We start from the raw sequence: 21,093 nt of genomic DNA on the forward strand, positions 1-21,093 counted from the left end.
TTCATGCTGTTGAGAGTAAATAAATGCTGAGGGTAAAATGCAGCTTCAGACTTTGAGTAGGGTGGGATGTTGCAGGGTACAAGGTAATTCAGGCTGAAGCTTGAAGGGTGGTCTTTGATTTCTTATAAGGAATTAAGGTTTTTATTCAAACCCTGGATATCCAGAGGAAGTTATAGTGATGCGATATTTCTTTTAATTCCCTTTTGCTGGTGATTTATTTCCTAACTGCATGCAGCTGCCTGTCCTCTCAACCAGCATCTCCTTAGCAAGAAGAGTGCTGACCTCCTGCCTCCACTTCCACCTGAGTCTTTCAACTCCTCCTAACATGTCAGAATATGTACAGAGAGAAGGAGCAGGAACTCATTCCTCATTTCAGAATTTAATGCTCTGGTGCATTTGCTGGAGATCTCATGGTGCCGGGGGAATTTATCTGCCAATTATTTCTCAAAAAATATCAAAGGGTCACACAGTACTTGGCAGATAAGTGCAGAAAGGGGAGAAGTGGGTTTTAATTGAATCCCAAGTATGTTGAACAAAAATTTCAGAACTACCAGTAAGCTGTTGGCCTGGGTTTGAAATTTAATTAAGAGAATAGTGCTTTTAGGATGTCTCTGTCTGGGGTGAAAAAGCATCAAGGGGAACAGTGAAGACTGAAAATGTGATAGGGAGGCGGAAAAGATTCTGCTGGAGATGCTTCAGAGTTGAGCTGCTACTTGGGTTTGCAGAGATAAAGGCCGTCTGTCAAACTGCGCATCCCATGCCTGAGAAATGTCTTGGGTCAGGATGCAGGTGGGTTTCCAAGCTCCGACTGTAAATCCTCTTCCTGTGTGACCTTAGCTCAAAGTCAGCTTTCCTGCTGTTCTCTGCATGTGCAGCCACAGGGTGAAGGGCTGGGGGGTGCAGGACAGCCTGTCCCTGAGGAGATGCTGCCAGTGCTTCGTGTCCCAGGGAGGCACCATGCTCCACAGCCCCCCCAGGCCTGCAGCCCCGAGGGCAGCTGGGCTCTGCTTTCCTGCTGTGATCTAGTGACTGTACCAAAGCAAACAGCATGGGGTTGCAGAGTCCCAGTCCCAGCTTTTCCTCGTCCTCTCCAACCCCAGCGTGCTTACAGGGTGGTACCAATTTACTGCACTGCTGAGAAAGGTTAATTTCCCCCTCTTTTCCTTCCTTGCTATCCCCCATCCCCTTGTAGCTGTACAGATTATTTGGCTGGGGAGCAGGGAGGGAAAGGGGAGAGGAGAGGGTGGGATGCTGCTCTCTGGGATGCTGTCGAGGCTGGCTGTGGGCTGTGCACCCAAAGGTGCCTGTGTGCCCAGGGCCCTGTGCCCCAGGGAGTGCAAGCCACCGTCGGCTGTGAAGATGAAGAAAATTAATTTGTGTGCTGTATAGACAGGGCATGGAGTAGCTTAAGAGGAAGAAGTTGTTATATTTTGAGATGTCTCTGATGCATTGTAAGAAGGACTCATTAGCACAGGAGCCCAGCTTAGTGCTGGGTTATGCAATAAATTGTTCCTGTTAGCCTCAATAAGAGCTGACACATCCAAACCTCAGCCCTGTATTTTTTTTTGCCACTTTCAGCAGACCAGCAGCCAACTCGGGGCTCTCCATCCTCCTCCTGTGCTCTACCTGTGTGTTACTTCAAGACACCCTGATCCTTACTGCTCTGGTTTGTCTGTAGATGCTTTTATAAATGGCTTGTTCTGAGCTGCTAAGGCAAAATTTGTTCCAAGGAGGAAAAAAAGTCTGTACTAGAGAAAAGATTGGTACAAGCAAATGGTTTCGTTTCTTGCTAAATGAAACAATTTTCTCACATTGTAGCAAAACCACTTCCATTTCTTCTAGAAGCAAATCCCAAATCTCTGTGCAGAACTTCCTTAACAACAATAAAGAGAAACTTTGTTCCTAAATTCCCAATATACACAAAAGAACACAAAAATTACATGAATCCTTAAATTCCAAACATGCACAGTTTCAAATAATTGCAAAAAAACCCAATGTTCTCTTCTCTCATCCTACAGTTATGCCGGGGGCAAAGTAGATTAATAACTCACAATATAATCATACATGCAAAGCAACCCTACACCAAAATTAAATAGATCCTGGACAGTCCCCAACACATTCGTGGAAGGTGAAGTCTTGTTCTGACTCATCCAGGGAAGTAAATTCCTAAAGATGCATAATGGTTACTTAACATCTTGTGCTCTTAAAAATATCACACAGATACTTTCCAAAGGGGATGCAAAATTCTAAGTTCTTTTGACTCTATAGTTTGGTGAAAAACAGTGTTGACTAGTAAGGCTGATTTGGCTGTTCAAAGAATTTTTTACAGTCACTTGAGAGTTACTGGTGGCTGATACTTGTTTTATTTGGTAAGAGCCTTAGTGTTTGGCTCATTTAATCTTTTTCATTTTACTCTAATCCAGAGAGTATCTTGCATGTCTGGGGTGAGTGTCCTTGGGCTGATTTCTTGGACGCCGCAGGTTATGAATATCCAATTTGCTCACAGAATTACAGCAGTAATGAGTATTGTTAATGTCTTATGGTCACTGTGTCACTTATTACAAAACACTTGATGTACTTTCACAAATTATTCTCAATAAATAACAGAATTGCTTCACTTGCCATTGAAATGCAACTGTAGCTGGGATGGAGTGCAATACGGAGCTACACCACAGCGGGGCTTACAGGACAAGGCTATAGTATCCAGCTGAAACAACTAGAGGAATTTGGACAGAAGAGATAAAATGATCCGAAGGAAGCTTAGACCACAATGTTGGAATTATTACTGTTACCTTAGGGAACACTCGTTATTAGTTTGTTTGTTTTTCTGTAACAAATCCAACTGGTCTGGACCTTGGCTTTATGTGCTACCAGCACTGCAGAATTTCCAGAAGCAGGAGGTGAGGTTCATGACACCCAACTTTGCTTATTACCTAACGTAAGAGTCTCCACCTGAGAGAGTCCCTTTACAGTCAATGGACAGAAATAGTCACATCTCGGGAGGCTTTCCTCTCCTCAGCAGGTATGTGTATTCCTCAGAGGACTATGTTGACATGAGAGGAGCTGCTTCCTGGAAGTGCCTAATTATCCCCATTAACTCTAAACGGTCTCTAGAGGAGCAGCTCACATGGAGCCTCTGTTTTATAGGGGTGTAAATTCCAGTAGGTGAATTTTACCCTATAAGAAAACTGGTCCAGCAGAAAGAGTTGTTTGTTTTTGTTTTGTTTTGTTTTGTTTTGTTTTGTTTTGTTTTTCCTTGAATGCCCTTCTCTTCCTGGATTTCCTTTCAATACTCTGACCCAACTCAACAAGCAATTGCACTTGCATGTAACACAGAATGGCGTTGAACTGCTATACTTAACTACAGATTCTTTAAAGATGCTAAACATTGACCTGTGGCTAACACTTCACCAAACAAGAATAAATTAACATTAAGGAAAAGCAAATTAATTTGCCTCTAAGAATCTGTTTTGTTAAATGCCCTGGAGAGGTATTAAATTAAGCTTGCTGCAATGCCAAAACAATTTCTGTTGGCACAGTGCATACAGCCACATAGCTCCCACTGTCTGCGTTGTTTCAGGGTCCCAGGATTTATTTGGCAGGCTTGTTCTTCTTCGCAGGTACAGGGAAACTGTGCAGATCTTCTTGTTCGGTGACGTTGTGATCGGAGCTGTCGTGAGAACAGTCCCTCATAACGGTGTAGTACACTGGGGCAGTGTACGGCGCGGGGTTCTCAGCACCCTTCTCTTTGCACTTGCATAACTTCCTAAAGGCAGCCCTGAACTTCTGCGACATGAGGTTGTAGATGATGGGGTTGATGGCACTGTTCAGGTAGATGCACATGCGGCAGAAGAGAAGGAACCAGATGTTCAGGTACGGAGGGTCCATGAAGGAGTTCACCACCACCAGTGTGCGATAAGGCATCCACAGAAGGGCGAAGAGGACCACCACGACAGCCAGCATTTTGGTCACCTTGACAGTGGGGATATACAAAAAGAGAAATAGTCAGATAATGCTAAATCTCCCGCAAAGCTTTCCCACCTGGAGAAATGGTGCAGACAGCTAAATCAGTCTACATACTGATTATATCTCTCTCTAAGCATTTAAAATAGGCATCCAAACCATGCGGCTATTCCTCTTCAGACCCATTTTTTTTTCATGAAACCATCTTGCATAAATAAAGACCTTAAATGACAGGTTTTCACCTAACACTGAAGAGCTTTTAAAGCTCTTCAGGACAAGCACCTACCAGCCTGGAAATGGCCTGGGATAATGATGGGAATTTCTGTACCACAAAACAAATTTGAAAATTTTGCAGAATAATAAATCAATGTGGAAAATAACTTGTGCAAAAGAGGTCCTAACTTTTGGACATGCCGTGGGATATATACCAACTCCCTGCCTAGGATCTTCTGGTTTCCTATGTCTGCTATGCTGTTCCCAGGGATAGGTTCCTGGTACAGAGCAGCACTGAGAGCAGAGGAGACTGTCTGGAGTTGTACACAAATTCCTACTTGTGCTGATGTGGGAGTTACTTAGCTAGTTGGTATGGGTTATTTTAATTTGCAGCACACTAGGGAATTGCCACATTAACATATTAGGAACAAGAAGAAATTGGGAATTCAGAAGTGAGCAGTAATTGCCCACAGCTTGACTCAAGCTTGTTTAAGAAAATGGGGTTTTATACTGAAACTCCAGTGATCCTAATAATTTTGACAGCTATTTCTGGTAGGTGACAATCATCCTCCAGTAAATGCTTACAAAATACACACATCCCCAAGGAGGAAAATATGAGTAAACACGTCACATGCATATTAAGACAGTGGTGTTTTAAACGTCAGAAGGGGAGTTGTGCAACAACTTCAGTTCTCAGTATGGAAATAAGCATTTAGATCACATTCACAGTCTCTCAGCTTTTCCTAGAGTGTTTTTTTTACTTAGTCACAAGCAACTATGCCTTCCTGTAATGCTTTGAGTAGAAACTGGGGGTGGTTGGTAGTAGCAACAAAATTTTCCTTACAAGAAAGGGACTATTGTCAAGCTGAGGCTGAAATAGAAGTGTTTTGTTGTGTGTGGTTTAATGGGAATCTGAGGACACTTCCCAGAATAAGTTCTTGCAGTGATACAGTGAGTGTTGAGGCTGTTGCTAAGACTGCAGCATGTTTGCTGCCACAGTTTATTACCAATAAGAGATTGTCCAAATGAGAGATTGGACAAGATGTGTCAGTAAAAGGGAGCTTTGGAGCTTTTCAATGCCTTTTACAAGGGCTGACTGGATGCAGAAGGGCAAGAGCCATCTCACAAGCTTTTGGTTTCAAGCCACCCTATCTAACGTGCAACTGATAGAGAGATAATCTGGTTTATAGAAATACTCCTGAGCAGATAGGCTGGGAGTAGACAGCAGCTGCTTGGCACACAGTTGACCACGATCAAAGCCTCTACGTACCAGCATGGTTGTAGCTGCTGCCTCCACCGAGGTTGGCAGAGCAATCCAGGATCGACCACCCCTTGCCAAGGGAATAAGCATCCTGACAGCAGTGGTGAGACAGTATCGCTGTCATCTGCGCTGTAAGACCTGAGAACAGATTGCTCCCAGATACCAGATCAGCCCAGGAAGGAGCAGATTTTGCTTCAACACCGTATGCCACATGAGCAATGCATATGGATGGGACCCATGTTCTAAGCATCTAAGCAAATAGACACAGCAGTGAATGAGCATTCAGCCAGCCTGCTGCCTTCCACAGACCTGCCTCTTGGGCTTGCAGAGGCAATTGCTTTTGCCATATTTCTGGTGTATCTAAGGTTTATTTCCCAAGAACCTGAATGAAGTTGATCTGAACAAAACTGTACTAAACAGCTGAGCCCTACAGCAAAATGCAACCATCTCCTCATCTTAAGTGATCTTAAGTACCATTTCAGTCTGAATTTAATTCCCCACTACTAAGCAGTTTGTTCCTCCTGGGACATGAGGGCAGGCTCTGTGCTTTTCCATCCCATGCAGAGACTGAGCATGTCCCCATCCTGCCTAGAAGGGTCCATGTCAAAGGGCTGTCTCGGGGCTTGGCGAGAGTTTTTCCATCAACTTCAGCAGTCCTGGGCAGCAGGATTGCTGCAAAATACCACATCTCTGCAGGTCCTCACTGAGACACAGGCACTCCTCACTCAGCAGTTGTCTCAGTTCCCAAGGTGCAAAGTTACCCCCGCAGGGCTGCTCTGAATAAATCCTTGAGCTTTTATACACTTAGCTCTGCTCTCTGGCAGGTGTCCCTTCTGGCAGGAGGTTTCTGTATGGCTGAATTTTCTCCTTTAAATCTAACACATTAATACTGCTCATGTACTGTCTCCTGAGACTGAAACATCTTTGGCTTTTCAACTGTTGTAACTCTGCCTTGGTTTACTGTTCAGGAACCCACGATGTTTGTGAAGAGAGATCTGAACCTTGCATCCGAGTGACAATGCCAGGGAGACTGCATCCTAATAAGGCTGAAAAGTAAACCCATTCCTGTCCTTTCTGAGACCAAAAGAAATGTAGTCTGGAAAAGAAAGTGATTCATCTGCTTTTTGGTCACAACTGCCCCTGCTTTTTGGCTGGTTGTTATAGAAATGCCAGTGGTGCCAGCAAGTACTTGCCCAGCTCCCACCTGAGCAAGCCCCCAGCACCTCCCTCCAGACCCCGGGATACCACAGAGTGCTGTCACCCAAAGAGAGCTTCCTGCTACGCGTCCTACAGCCCTGCAAAAAAGCTTTGTCCTGGGAGGGGAAGCTGACTGGAAACAGTACCATGAGGATTTATTACCTCCGTCTTCACTAAATGCCTTCAGTGCTCCCCAAGGACACTGCACCCAGACCACAAGCTGGGATGGGCAGCACTGCCCTGAGCTTGCTGTAAGATTGAAATTTGACTTTTAAAATCAACCATCCATACGGACTGTGTTCTCCTGGGTGAGCCTTTAGCAAAGTTGTGTTGACACAGGATGTCTCCTCTGGATAAAACCTAATGATCTATCCCAAGCTCACTCTCATATCTCTATCATGGGGAAAGAAATCTCCAGCGACATCTGCATGCATGGCTGAAACCTGTGCCCATGCCTTTCCTCACTCTACCTTGTTGAGGTAAGTGACTATAGCACACTCGAGCTGCTTTGAACTTACTTCTTTATCTTTATCCCTAACTAGAATAGTCCTGAATTATGGCCCCAAAAAAACAGCTGCACCCAGAGCTTTGCTGTAGCCTCAGAGCATCCCTCAGGGAAACACCAGTTCAGGAACAACAATATTTCTGACAAGTGTTTTGCAACAACTCTGTTGTGCATAGTGTGTGCACACAACAGCTGTAAAGGAGCTAAGGGTGGAAGACAAAGGTTTGTAGGCAGAAGGGGACGTTTTACTAGACCAGTTGGTATTTAACTGAAAAACCACTTTTGAGCACGTAAACCAGTGTTGTTGCTGGATGGCCAAGAATATCTTCTGTACAGACCCCTGACTACATCCAGGGTCCCCAGGCCAAAGCTAAAGGGCAGCTCATCTTCCACCAGGCACCTCTGTGGGCCAAGCCCGTTGTAACTCCCGGAGCAAACCTGCAATGAGCATCCTTCTCTCTCCATACAAGGTGGTCAGCATCTTGCATCCCTGCAGAGCCCTTCCAGCCCAACTCCTCTCGCAGACCTGGGTCAAGCCCCTGTCCCCCAGGCCACAGGCGCTTCTCCCCAGTCCCCAGCCAGTGTCACCCCTCCTTGTCCAGGCACCACCATCCCGAGCCTCAGCATTCTTTTTTTAGGGATCCCACTCCCTCTAGTGGTCCCTGTCCGGCAGGTGAAATACATGCTCGGCGGTGGCTGGTCTTTGTACCTGTGGTGCTTTGCTTCTCAAGGTGATAAATACAGCAAAACCTCACACCTTGTGTTGTCCTGCTCTGGACGTATGTGTTTTAGAGGCACCAGTAAGGGAAAAGCAGCATCTTCATGCTCTGAAAAGCAAGCACTTCAGTGCTGGGGCTGCATAAGAGCACACAGTGAGAATTTTATTTCCAAACTCTGCATCTCTGTGGCCAAAAACCCCCAGCCATCCTGGCTCTTTAGAGTCAAGGGAGAAAATAAGGGGACTCTGGGCACTGGGCCTGGAAGAGCCAGTTCCTCTCTGACCATAAAGAGAGGCCAGAGGAGTGGAGGGTGCCTGTACCCTGGCCAGCGTGACCACCTGAGCTACACACACCCAACGCCCACCCTCCCACCCTGCTCTGATCTCCTGGCAGGTGTCTTTACTGGTTTAGTCTACATGGCAATTGCATTTTAAAGAAGCTACACCCTTACTTCAGTTTTCCCCACTGGTAGCCTGTGCATCACTTTCACAGCCTCCTCATCATCCTGTCAGATTGGAGACCACCAGCATTTGTTACCAGAGCAGTTTCTGATGCTGTATCCTCACTTCTGATGCTCAGGACAAGACCCTTTACCAAAGGCCTCCGTGGAAATTCCTGGTGACATTTTTCAAAGGCTGTCAGCACTTCTCAGGAGCATGAGAGGTTGATGGTATTACCTGTCAGGCTGCCCTTTCCTTTTCACCCTGGACATGGGTGATTAAGGAGCAAAGAAACCTGCTTATGAGCTCCTCAGCCAGGATCAGCTATTGCAAAGCAGTGTCCAGTGGTCCAAGTTGTGCTTGCTTTTAAGCCCCTTCCCTTACCCAGCTTCTCCATCTTTCAGCTCTGCTGGCATGAATGGATTCAGCTATCTTCTTTCTCATATTAAAATCCCTTTCTTAATGATCTGCCCATTCTCCAGCACTCAGCCTGTGCTTCCCCTCTCCTCTGCCCCCAGTGCCCCTCTGGGCTCCTGCACACTGCAACATCTCCCTGGAAATGTCATTCCTGTGACCCTGGATGCCCCTGCTCAGGGACACAAATTCCAGGCAGAATCCAATGCTGACCCCTTGGGGTCTCCGGAGGCCTTCTTCCTCCCTGGGTGGTTGGGTTTTTGGTTTTTCTATCATAACTAGATGCAGAATCATGACTCACTTCAGCTTTTGCTCCTCAATCCATTGCACCACCAGCAAAAACCTCTGGTTGGATTTCAGGCAGGGCTCAGGTGGATACTCTGACAGGACCTAGATTGTTTATGCTCCAAGCACTCCTGTTCACACTGTCCAAAACTCTTGTCAAAATAGCTGTGCAGTTTTACTTGGCTTTGGTGCACAGATCGCTTATTTCTGCACCAAGCATCCAGCAGATCTCCTCAGCACTGAATCAAATAGTTGAACACCCAGATCCTGGTTTTGTCCCCTCTGATTTTATGGACAGTCATATAAATTTCCCTATGATTACATATAAAATGAAGCAATCGTGCTATGTCATATCCAACTTGTGAAGGATATTTATGGAAAAACCTGAATTGCAACCACCTCTGGGGTGCAGCACTGCATCCATTAGGCAGCCACCAACCCATGTGTCAGCCACCTAGCCCATATGCCACTGGTGGCACAGCTGGGGTTTCTTCCTCCATCACTCTCAACACAGCTTGATTTGAAGAGCTGCTGGTGTGAAATTAGAAGGAAGCATTCAATAAACCATAGCTGGAGGCCCTGTGAAGCTGCTTTACAATTTAAAAACTCAGTGCTATCTTTATTCCTAATGATACCAGCTCTATGATGTCAGGCCAGCCAGTGGAAGTCTTTGCAGGCTAAGATATTTCAGAAGGTAATGACAACCTCAAGACAATTCTCAGTGTAACAGAAAAGAGAGCACAAGATGTTTCCAGGAGCTGGAGTGCCCATCATGACTAACGGCCTCAGCCACTTGTCCTAATGATGCTGGAGCATGCTGCGTGCAGCACGGCCGCTCCGCACACAGCACCGCGGGGGGGGCGGCGCAGCCCCCGCAGCGGCTGCTCTGGAAGGAGAGGGCCATCAACCCGCACCTTTAGGTGCTGCCTTACAGAGGCCTCGCTGCCGAACACCCTGCTCGAGGCTCCTGCAGCAGCCAGCAACCCTGGGAGAGCAGGCAAGTACTTTTGCAGAAGTCAGGACTTGCTTTAAATCTTTCTGTGCTGGAGCAAAAGGGAGAAAAAGCTGAACTGGAAAGACTTAGAAGTTCATGAAGAAATACACGTCCTCTGGGCTGTTTGCTTCCCCTCTGCAACTGAATCATCTCTCCTGAGAAATGGAGGTTCCTGTGCAACTTAGGCAATAAGATACTGAGCTGGAAAAACAAGGACTTTAAGACAGGGTGAAACCTATTTCATGCTGTCTGGAAATCATTCAAAATCCCAACAGAATTGGTGATTTCAGGGAATTAAGCCAGACTCCCAGATTCAGTCCTTTCCTTTAAAATAGCTCATGTCTCTGCCTATGAAGGTTTGAAACCAGAATGGGATGATCTCCTGCAAACAGCCATCAAGCAGGCAAGAGTGTCCCATGTCCAGATGCTGACCTGTCCAAGGACATGGGGAAGAGATAGTAATTGTCCCTGTGGACAGAGAAAGAGGAGGAGCAAGGGCAGGTAGGTGGGAGGAGAAGGACACAGGGAGCAAGCAGGCAGCTGAATGACAGGGGAGTCACCAAGAGGCAAACGCACCACTGAGACACCAAGGTGCCTTCCCCAGCTGCAGGGACCGGGGGCTGCAGCCACGGCTGGTCTCAGAGGGCAGGGGTTCACACCTGCTCCCCCCTCCTTTTGCTCCTCTAAATCTGGGGTGACCTGCCCAGGACCCTGCCTGGGAGGTGAGTCCTGCTGGCATAATGTGACCCAGCACTCCCCTTCTCAGGGAGGCAATCAGTAATTAAATATCCAGCAAACACCCCTGCACTCCTGCCTCTCCCCAGCCATGCTGGAGCCCTGTCCTGCTCCGCCGAGCTCAGCCAAAGCAGGGGGAGCCCATCCGTGCTGCCAGAGCCCAGCTGGGCTTGGGAGGGGAGGCAAGAGGTTTCTTTGCATCAAACCAAGCCTCTCCACTCCTCAAACAGATGGAGGCAAAATATTGGGGCACCCCATCCCCTGCCAAAATGCCCCTCAAAGCACTGCACCCCTGACAGCGCTGCCTGAACCCCAGTGTGCCCCAGCCCGGCGGGCAGCCCCTACCTGCTTGCGGGAACTCAGGGCCCCCTTGTTGCCCCGGCAGGAGAGCTTGAGGGAGCCGCCCTGGTGCATGGAGCCCAGGCAGGAGTGCTGCGGGGTGGTGGGCAGGGGGCTCATGAAGAGGATGCGGGCAATGAGGCCGTAGAGGACAGTTGCCAGCCCCAATGGGATGACGTAGAAGACAGCAAAATCCAAAAAGTAAATGGGCATGTAAAGGCTTCTGGAGACCCGGTAGCCACAGCTGACCTGTGCCCCATCTGAGAAGGTGACCTGGGTTGTGTCCACCAGGAAGAACCACATGAGGCAATAGAGGGAGGTGAAGAGCCACAGCGAGGAGATGATGCGCTTGGCACGGGACACGGTGCACAGGAGCTGCGCTTTGATGGCGTGGCAGATCGCGATGTAACGCTCCACCGTGAAGGCGGCGATGGACCAGGCTGAGATGTTGATGCCCAAGTACTGCAAATAGGTGATGCAGAGGCAGCCGGCGTAGCCGTACACCCAAGAAGCCACCACTTCCGAGATGTTGGGCAGCCCAGCCGCCAGCAGCACGATGAGGTCGGCCACCGCCAGGCTCACCAGGTAGCAGTTGGTGGGGGTCACCATGTGCTTGGTGCGCAGCACCACCAGCACCACCATCGCGTTGCCCGCGATGCCCACCCCGCAGATGAGCAGCACCAGCAGGATGGTGACCACCTGCAGCTCCAGGGGCTGCCGGGGCATCCTGCCCAGGGTCTGGTTGCCGCTGCCGCCCAGCGCGGCTCCCGGGCTGGCCGAGCCGTTCTCCATCGCTCCCCGGCGGAGCTCCGCGCACCCTGCGGCGGGGAGCGGGGAGCGGGGAGCGGGGGGGAGCCGGGAGCCGCGGCGCCCCGCTGCCCTCCGCGCCCCCTCCCCGCCCTCCCTCCCGCCTCGGCTCCTCCCTCCCCTTTCCTTCCACCATTCACCCCAAGTCTTGTAGCTTCCCGGCTCCTCGCACCCTCCTCCCCTGCAAACTCCCCCGCCGAGCCTCCCCCAGGAGGGGCGGGGAGCGGCCAGGACCACCCCAACCCCCGGGGCCCCCGGAGCCTCCGGGACTCCCCCAGCCTCGGAAACCACCCGGGACCGCCTAGGACCCCCAGCTCCCGGGACCCTCCAGGACCTCCCCCTGCCGTCGGGACCCCCGGGAACCACCAGGACCCCCTGCGACCCCCCAGGGCTCCCCCAGCTCTCGGTACCCCCCATCCGCCTCCCACCTGCATCCCTCCGCCTGCACCTGCCGGGTCCTAGCGCACCGCTGAGCAGAAGAGGAGGAGGAGAAGGAGGAGGAAGGAACCCAGGCAGGGGATGGGGTGTCAGGTTGGAGACCCCGGGGGCGAATAGGTGCAGGGGCTGAGAGCACCCCAGCAACGAGGGGGTCCACTCCAGGACCCAGGACTGTGGGTGCCTTGTGTCCCCAGCCGAGCCACAGGCTGCACTGTCCCCCCTGGGCAAGGAGACCTGAGGATGAAGGGTCCTTCCTTCCTCATCCTCTGGAGGATGGGACCAGGGCCATACCACGGACACTCATAGACTTTCTCGTTTCCTTTGGGCTGGGGCAGAGGGGCTCCTTCCCTGGGGGTCACAAAACACGAGGCAGTGACATCCTCATAACACCTTTCCTACTGCCACCCCTGTCCCAAACAGGCACATCAGTGTCACTCCTTTGGGGGGAGGCTCACCCAGTCCTGGGCTGAGAGATCCCGTATCTCCCCAGTGATGAGACTGGGATATCTGGTATCTCCCTGGTGGTCAGGCTGGGAGATCCAGTATCTGTCCGATGGTCAAATTTTGCTGCCAGCTCCATGCTTGCTCCTGACATCTGCGCAGTCTGTCAGAAAATGCATTTTCAAATTGAAAGAGCAATTGTGTTTGCAGAGGTAAAGTGCTAAGGGTCCCCTCACCTGTGCAGTGGAGGAAAGGACAAGAGGAAAGCTTGCTGTTTTATTAGATTAGATTCCAATTAGAGGCAGAGTTGCCCCATTAATTGCAGACAGATGCATATCCAAAATGTGGAGGATTGTACTGATGCTGGGTGAGTCAAGCCCAGGGTTTCATGAACAGATTTCGAGGCCTGGGCTGTCCGGGTGGATAAAGTGCCTTTTGCCTCAGCTCCATGCTCCTCTCCCAGGGAGTAGCAGTCTGCCCCAAACTCTGGCTTGCTGTGGCAAATAATATTTTCCCCTTTTATCTGAGAAGCCTTATGCCTCCCTTTGGCACCACAGAGGACAACCCTTGTAGTTTTTCACTCCCTCCCATGACATTTCATTCACTTTTGTTTATAAAGTTATAAAGGACGAATACACTCTTCTTTTTCCATTTGCTTTCCTTAGGGTCTGCTGGCACCCTGCACCAGCTCCAGCCTTGCACCTCTGTCCTATGGCCCTGGGCTGGGGAGGCACAGCAGGTCCCATCCCTGCCCTTGGAGACCTCTCCAGGCTGCATTTTGCTCTAACTTTTCCCCTTTTTTTTTAAATAGATGCACTTTAAAATCCCCCTAGGGATTACAGCTGTTTAATTATACTATTTAGGCTGCGTTGACATATATGAGCTGGCAGTCACCCCTTCAGCCATCCCAACTGCCCAAATTCCCCTGCTCCTCTCACCAGGAACCTGCCACCCGAGCGCAAGCGCTCGCAGCCACTCCAGCATGCATTACAGAAACACCCATCACCTGCCTCCATGTAAGGACCAGTCTGATGGCATCCACCACACACTTTTGTGTGAGGCCCAGGGAGCTGTCAGGCAAAAGGCACTACTACATTGATCCATACTAGTCAACATCACTGTCCTCTGGTAAGAACACAGCCTGGTTATTATGACTGCAGCATAATGGTTGCTGTATCCTGTGTCATTAGCAGAGCTGAAATATATTATCCTTTCGTGAAGTTACCCCCCGGTCCCACTGTCACTTCGATCTGCCTTGGCTCCTCTCCAAGCTGAAAAAAAAAAAAAAAATACCCTATTCCTGCATATTGCTCATTGTGGTCAGCACACAGTTATTTCAACAGACAGTAATCTGTCAGCGCCAGCAGCTCCCTGTGCTGCGCTGGCCGTGATGGATACCACCAGGAAACACCCAGGTCTGAGCGTCGTGGTGGCCAGAAACCAGCCTCCACTGCCGCGTGGCCCTTGCGGTTAGTTGTGAAGCAGCATGTAGCAGGAGATAAATGAGTAATGACACGATTTAATCTTATTGCATGTGTTTGTGGGAAGGATGGGGAGTGTGGGCACGTGTATTTGCTCACATAATTCAAGGGTTTGCATACTTCACTGCTCTGGAGTGACTCTAACACAGACAAGCTTCCAGCAGTTTATCATGTCGCTGCTGTATCATAGCAATGCTGGGGGACCTCCAGATGCAGACTGTGACAGAGACAGCTGAGTCCTCAGAAATAAAGTCACTAATGCCTGCTTTTCATGAGTTTATGGAAAACAGTATTTATTTCAAATGGGGGCAAAGGAGTTATCTTTCCCCAAATATCTGCCCTTCCTCTCCTATTCACCTTCCTCCTTTACCTTACAGAGGATTTTGTGTTCTCTGTCCTGTAAATCCTGTCCTCCAACAAGTGGATGGACTGGCTGGGAGCTGCAGGTGTTTGCAGCTTCTCCCCGAGGGAGAAGACCTCCCTGTTCCTGGGAGATGGCCATACCTTGGCTGAAGCCACCCTGCTCTGCCGGGACGCAGTGTGACACTCCTGCTTGGGTTCGTGCCTGACAGGGCGCTCTGCTTCCAGGCACAATTTCCCAATGATAAAAACTCCCACAGGTTTTTAGAAATACACCAAAAGAAGTACAGAATAATGCCTCCCAAACACCAAAAGATGAGTCCTTGCATCTAATAAATTCAGTTCTGAGCAGAAGGGCACTTGTGGGACAGCCACGTCCTTGGCTTTCTCTGCTTTTCATGGGGATTCGAGACATTTCAATCCCTCAAGATCTCTCATCTCAGCAGAAGCAGAGCTGAAAATGAGACCCAGATTCCAAATTAATCCTCCGCTTAAACCATGAGAAGATGTTTCCCCTTTCCTCATCTTTATTTGATGTGTCGAGGCACTGGATGTGGCATTCAGCAGCATCATGTGGCCACACAGCCTGGCAGAGCCCCGAACCTGATGCCCATCTGTTAATCCTGAGAGCCCTGAGTTGTGCCCAGCAGCAGAGCAGCCGATCCAGACGGGCCAGACCTTATTCCTGGCACATCCCTGACTGCAAAACACGGGTGGGTGAGCTGTCAGCGTGGTGGCACTTCACGTGGGAGAGGAGAAGGCACAAACCCTGAGTAAACGTCCTGAGGGGGAACTTGAGGTTCATCTGCTTCCTCAAACCCATTCCAGGTATTTGCTCTGTGGGATCAGGAAATAAAACAAACTCCCACAGAGACTGGGGCAAATTTTTGTTTTGATTCAAACCTGGAACATTGTGTAGGATCATTACAGATAATTATTTCCCTCGATGTTTTGCTTTGTGATGCTGACAATTCAGTAGTTATTAGCACAGAGATAACAATGTCATTAAATCCCCTGGCTGAAGCAGCTCCTCCTGTCCAGGCCCCTGAGCTAATCTGTGTGTCCATCGGAAGGCTGGGGCTGAGGGGGGCTGTCTATGCCCAACACACACACCTGCATGAGATTTCCTACACGTTGTCAAAACAGTAAGGTTTGCTTTGGTGACCAGTTCATGTTTCCCATTACAGACTCCTTCAGTAGGTATAACTTTCAGGATATGACCAAGGTGTGTATTTAAGATGAGGCCAACTAACTTGCCACTTATATAAAATATTTTCTTCCAGCTTGGCTTAAATCTAAGAATTTTGATGGTCAAAGACATTGATTCTTTTAACTTTCATGTTAGGTTCTTTTGACATACATCAGCATTTCCTTCTCTGCTGGAATCACCTCAAGTCACTGTCCTCTGTGCCATCACCCAGTGCCTGAAACATCAGGAAGGAGAGGTCTTAATTTCTCTGGAGGCTCCCAAATGGGAATGGCTGTGTCCCTGGGTGCTGGCTGGTGGGGGGGGGCTGTTTCTGTGAAGGGGTGGCTGTGCAGCCCCGTGGCTGGGTGAACAGCACTGCACCCGGGCTGGGTGCTCGGGAAGTTCAGCACCAGCTTCAGTATCTCCACACACTCCTGGGAAGTTCATTTAGTCCTATGGGAAGAAAAGCCCTCTGAGGCTTCACATATTTAATAAACAAAGCTGGAACAAAGCAGTCCTCTTACCCAAATCTGTGATAAACACCTCTCCATTCTCTGGTGCTTCATAACCTACAAATATTAAACCCATAAAACTTCTGCTGTTAGAGCTGGGGCACAGAGTCTGCATCTGCACAGTGCCAGTGAATGTGGAGAAGCTGAATCACAAAAAGGTCACAAGTGGTTTTGCGGGGTTGGGTTACAGGATTTTGGGCCCTGGGGAACTGCCAAATTTTGAACTGTGAGTGATCTTGGGGAAGTGGTTCCCACCTCTGCACCCCTGCAGCTCAGCATGTGGTATGAGTCAGTCAGTTAAAAGCAGCAGTTATTGCTCACTCAGAGAGACAAAGGAGGGGAAAGTTCTGTCAAAATTGCTTTCACCTGTTCCAGAGTCATAGCCTAGAAGAAAATTGCTTCGGGTGTTTATAGGTTAATGCCCTTAGAGATCAAACCCAAGCAAAGAGGCAGCTGTCAAGGAATTAAAAAGATGCAAAATCGACCTGGGTATGTGCTACATGCACATAAAAATGAACTAGCTGGTGGTTTTCTAATGATTCCCATGAGCAGGGAAGAATCCCTGGAGGGATGCAGCTCCTGAAAAGCCCCACAGGGACCAGCTCACAGACCTGGGCTTCATCACATCTGTGCCAGTGATGTGACAGGGAAAAGCATATGGTCCCTCTGGAAAACCTTGAGGATGAAAAGACGACTGAGGAAATGGAAAAAGATTAAGGGGAAGGCAGTGATGCCATTTTCTGTGGATGAAACAATTCAGGCTTGAATACAATGAAGAATATCTTTAGGTTCTTAGATCCAGGAACAGGGCAGGCAGCATCTCCTGCCGGGGCAGTGGGTGCCTCATGGATGGACAAGAAAACCTGCCTGATGGTACCAGGCTTAAGGAGCTCCAGCCACTTACTGTAGAACCAAGCTCAGAGCAAAGCTGTCACGGGGAAGTGATGTTTTCCCAGCCCGAAATGAGGGCAGGGATGGTTTGTTATTTCCAGGCTCAGCGAGCGCAAGCATCTCTGCAGGTTGTCTCAGGTTCCTCTCTTCCCTGTCTGGCTGGCACAGAGTTGCCTCCTGGCTTTTGGGTAGTTTTCTCCCTGGTTTGTATAAACTCTTCTAAAGATACTGTGTGAAATCTATGATAAACCGTCTTGGAAATGCTTTTGGGGAACAGAGGAACTTGGTGATTTTTCTTCAGCTAATAAGTATAATGTAATCTTTTAAAGAAAGCAAAGTGAGGCCACTTTCACAAATGGGGAGGGAGGGGAAATGTTTCTCCCCTGCTCTGCTTTCCTGTTGGGTTCAGAGCCTGAGACCTCAAAGAAAAAGCCTCTTGGTGTGCAGATGTGAGCAAACAGATGAAAACAAATACTGAAATGAGGCAGTTAGCTAGGGCCAGACGTTCCTGTGCCTCTCACCAGTGGCAGGTACCTGAAACAGCTCACGCCAGGTATTTGCAGTGGTTTGGCTCCGTGACAAAGCTCCCTGCAGAGCCACAGCTGGAGCATGAGCGCATGGGGATGGGAAAGTTTCATCTGCTTCCCCACCACCCCCGGCTCAGGTGTAAAAACCTGAATTTCTGAAACAGGGAGCTGCTGCCAGAGTAAATTGTCCCACGGGTGGCACAGGCTGTGGGGAGCAGACTTCAAGAGGCATCCTGACAACAGTGATAGGCTTTGCCTGCTGAAGGATAAAAAAGTAAGAATTTTTAATACAATAATAACTGATATTTGCTGATCTTTCCCCAGAAATATCTCCACAGAGTCATTGCAAAACTAGACGGAGGTAACCTGTTATCCTTTGGAGCAGCGACCACACCACCTTCTCTTGGCCAGCATTATGCAGTTAGCTTTTAAATAAAATATTGCACAGATGGACCAATGCAGCAGTTGTTCGCTGATGCATGAGGTCATGAAGAGGTCAGCTTTGGGACAGAGGGGTAAGATTTTTAATAACAAATGAGGAATTAGGCTGCTCTTCTTCAGAGTTATAAGTGTGATGGATGTTGCCTCCATGTGCCACAGGCTCACTCCCCCACACCCAGTAGCTGCCTCATACAGCCAGGAGCAACCCAAATTAAGTAATCATTTCTGAGTATACCTTATTTGTGAACTGTCCCTATTAACATTTTAATAGGTACACCCTTCAAAGTCTGTTCCAAGTAGCTCCTGGAAGGGCTGAGCTCTTAGATATACAGACTGAATAGTAAAAATATCACTCTGCAGTAATATGTATTGAACTGATTTGATAAGTGCAACGAACCAAACTGCTGGGGATTTGTGCAGCTCTGCAGGGAATAATGGCATGGGAAAGGAGGTTTTGTGCAGCTCTTGGGGCACCACTTAAACCCCCATTGCTGCAGGCGTTTGGCTTGAGCCAAGCCAAGTGAGCACAGGGCACAGTGTATCTTTACAAAGCCTGTGAAAACAAACGTTGTCATCCTGTGTGCCAAGGGATTCCCTGCCCTGCCCCGTGTCACCAGCAGCGCTGGCTCTGGGCCGGCTGCGGGTGCCTGGAGGCGATTCAGCCATGGGAGAAGGAGCCCAAAGTGTCCCTGCTCCTCCTGCCAAGCCCAGCACCCATGGCATCACCCTCACTCCCCATGGCCCCTCCAGGGCTCGAGGCATCAAGTCAGGGCTCACAACCCTTGCTGCCACTGTTAAGCTCTGCCACGCTCTTCAGTGTGCCCAATCCACCAGGAATTCTGCCTGGGTGAGCAAAAATCCAGAGGAGCGGGTGGAGGCATTGGCTTTCAAGGCAGCACAATGAGGTGGGAGCCTCAAGAGTCCTGGTGTTTCCTGCGTCTCCCACTCAGTGTGGAAATTGATGGCTGTAAGGGGAAACTGTTGTTTGGGTAACCAGAGCTGAGCCCTTGCCAAAACCAGCAAGGCTTGAAGCCATGCTGAGTGTGAAAAATTACACATTTTCTGAAGTGCCTTTTGGACACTGGCTGTGTCACATCTGACCTGAATCATCCACTCCAGTGCTTATCCCAAGGACAACACATGGGGTGGGATACACCTGGGGTAGGAACAGAAATAGGTGGGTCCCAAATCCAGTAATCAGGGTGGATGAGGTGCTGGAGTGGCACCCTGGGGGATAATAGCAGTGATAATGCTGAGAAGAGACAAAAGCACTGCATGCAATGTTATGAAAGAAGAAAACCCAGGCAGAATAATTGGGCTGTAATTATGGGTTATTTCATATTCTGTGACATCTAAATGTCAACCCTGTAATGCTGTAACAACAAGCCCTTGGTACAGCACCGCGCTGCACGCCTGATGAGCGCAGCCCCGGCAGAGGCACAGCAGCCTTCAGCCCTGCTCCTGCTCCCCTTCTGCCCGGTGCACAGAGCCATGACATGCATCAGGAGACACGAGGCTGCCCTTGCTTGGCGTCCAGGTCTGGGGGGGTCACATCGTGAGCAGGGGGTCACACCAAGTCGTGTGCCCTTCGCTTTTCCCCAGAAGAAATGCCTGAGCAGCGACAGTACATCTACCACCGGGGTGGCAAAATGCTCTGAGTCCTTAGGGACTCAGGTTCCCAAGGAACCCACTTGAACTGGTGACCATAAAGTTCTCTGTCACTGAACTCCATCACTGAAGTCCATCGCTGCACCCTGCCTAACTCTCTAGGGCGTGAAAGCACAAAAGAATGTCTGGCTGAAGGTCACCTCTCTGGTCCTGCTGTCACAGATGCTCCTCCAAAACAAGTGCCTCTAATTTGCCTGCCTTCACACCTCAGGCTCTGCAGGGATCACTCCTCACCCAGTAATTCTGCCAATGTGCTTAGTCCCAAAGCACAACTGGTGAGATTACAGCAGCTCTTGCTGCTAGGCAGACTTTTCTACCTAGTTAGCGGTTTCAAAGAGTTTCAGCTGATTGTGAGGTTTGATAATTTTTCAATTTTCCTGTGGGCATTGCTCACTGCAGTGTCCACCCAGAGGAAAAAGCTCTCCCTGATCTGAGATTAATTTGTTTTAGTGCTGGAGAAAGCTCTTTCCTCCTGTCAGCCCCACTGGGAGAGCTGTGCTCACTTCCCACGGAGCCCAGGATCTCACATGCAATATCAGCTGCTCCTGAGAGAGTAAAACCCACGCTGGGTTTTAGGTTTTTTTTTGTTGTTGTTGCTGTTGTTGTTTTGTTTTGTTTTGTTTTTTGTTGTTGTTGTTTTTGTTTTTTTTTAGGCTAGGGCTAGATCAGACCAAAGTTCCCCCACCCTGTACACCCACCTGACTGGGGCTGTAAACTTGGTGTTGCTGATGTCCTGGTAGTGCAGAGCACGAAGCATCAGGCACTTGGATCAATTTTTTCTCTCCCCTGGTAAAGGGAAAAGATGAGTCAGCTCAGCCCAGCCGATTCATTGGCTATGACCTGCTCCTTCCTGTAATTTGCTGAGTTGCCACTTTATTGTCTGAACAGCCACAGTATATTTCCAACTAACGCTAGAGGAAGCTTTCAGCCTTTGAACTTGGTCATTTCAGTTTCTCAACCTACTTCAAAGTAAAACCTCCTATCCAAGCCATGGATCACCCCCCACCCACCAACTAGTTACTGCTGTACTTTTTTTTTTTTTTTAAACCTCTTCAGAAATAAACTCGGAGAATTGGCTTCTCTTATTTCTCACATATGAAACCATCTCGCCAGCTATTTCAGGGTAGGATGAGGAATTACAGAAGATTCGACTGGAACTGTATATAAATAAGAAATGTGTGGAAACAGGGTACTTTTTTCTAATACTCTTCTCTAGGTAAATTAAGAAGTCTCAAACCTCAACAAATGCAAGGAAAGAAACAGGCAAACAGCC

The 21,093-nt window shown here is 49.0% G+C and overlaps 1 protein-coding gene across 1 annotated transcript; it reads right to left on the reverse strand.

The window, feature by feature from the left end:
• Positions 1-2,925: 2,925 nt before the first annotated feature.
• Positions 2,926-11,857, reverse strand: LOC104368518 (thyrotropin-releasing hormone receptor). The gene is made up of 2 exons (XM_009975869.3): positions 11,072-11,857; positions 2,926-3,972 (listed from the first exon to the last, which is right to left on the reverse strand). The coding sequence occupies exons 1-2, from the start codon at positions 11,855-11,857 to the stop codon at positions 3,592-3,594; spliced, it is 1,167 nt and encodes a 388-aa protein (XP_009974171.3). The 3' UTR covers positions 2,926-3,591.
• Between the last annotated feature and the right edge of the window lie 9,236 nt (positions 11,858-21,093).

Source organism: Tyto alba, unplaced genomic scaffold (genome assembly GCF_018691265.1).
Source record: "Tyto alba isolate M040663 unplaced genomic scaffold, T.alba_DEE_v4.0 Super-Scaffold_33, whole genome shotgun sequence".
In the NCBI taxonomy this organism is placed as follows: Eukaryota; Metazoa; Chordata; class Aves; order Strigiformes; family Tytonidae; genus Tyto; species Tyto alba.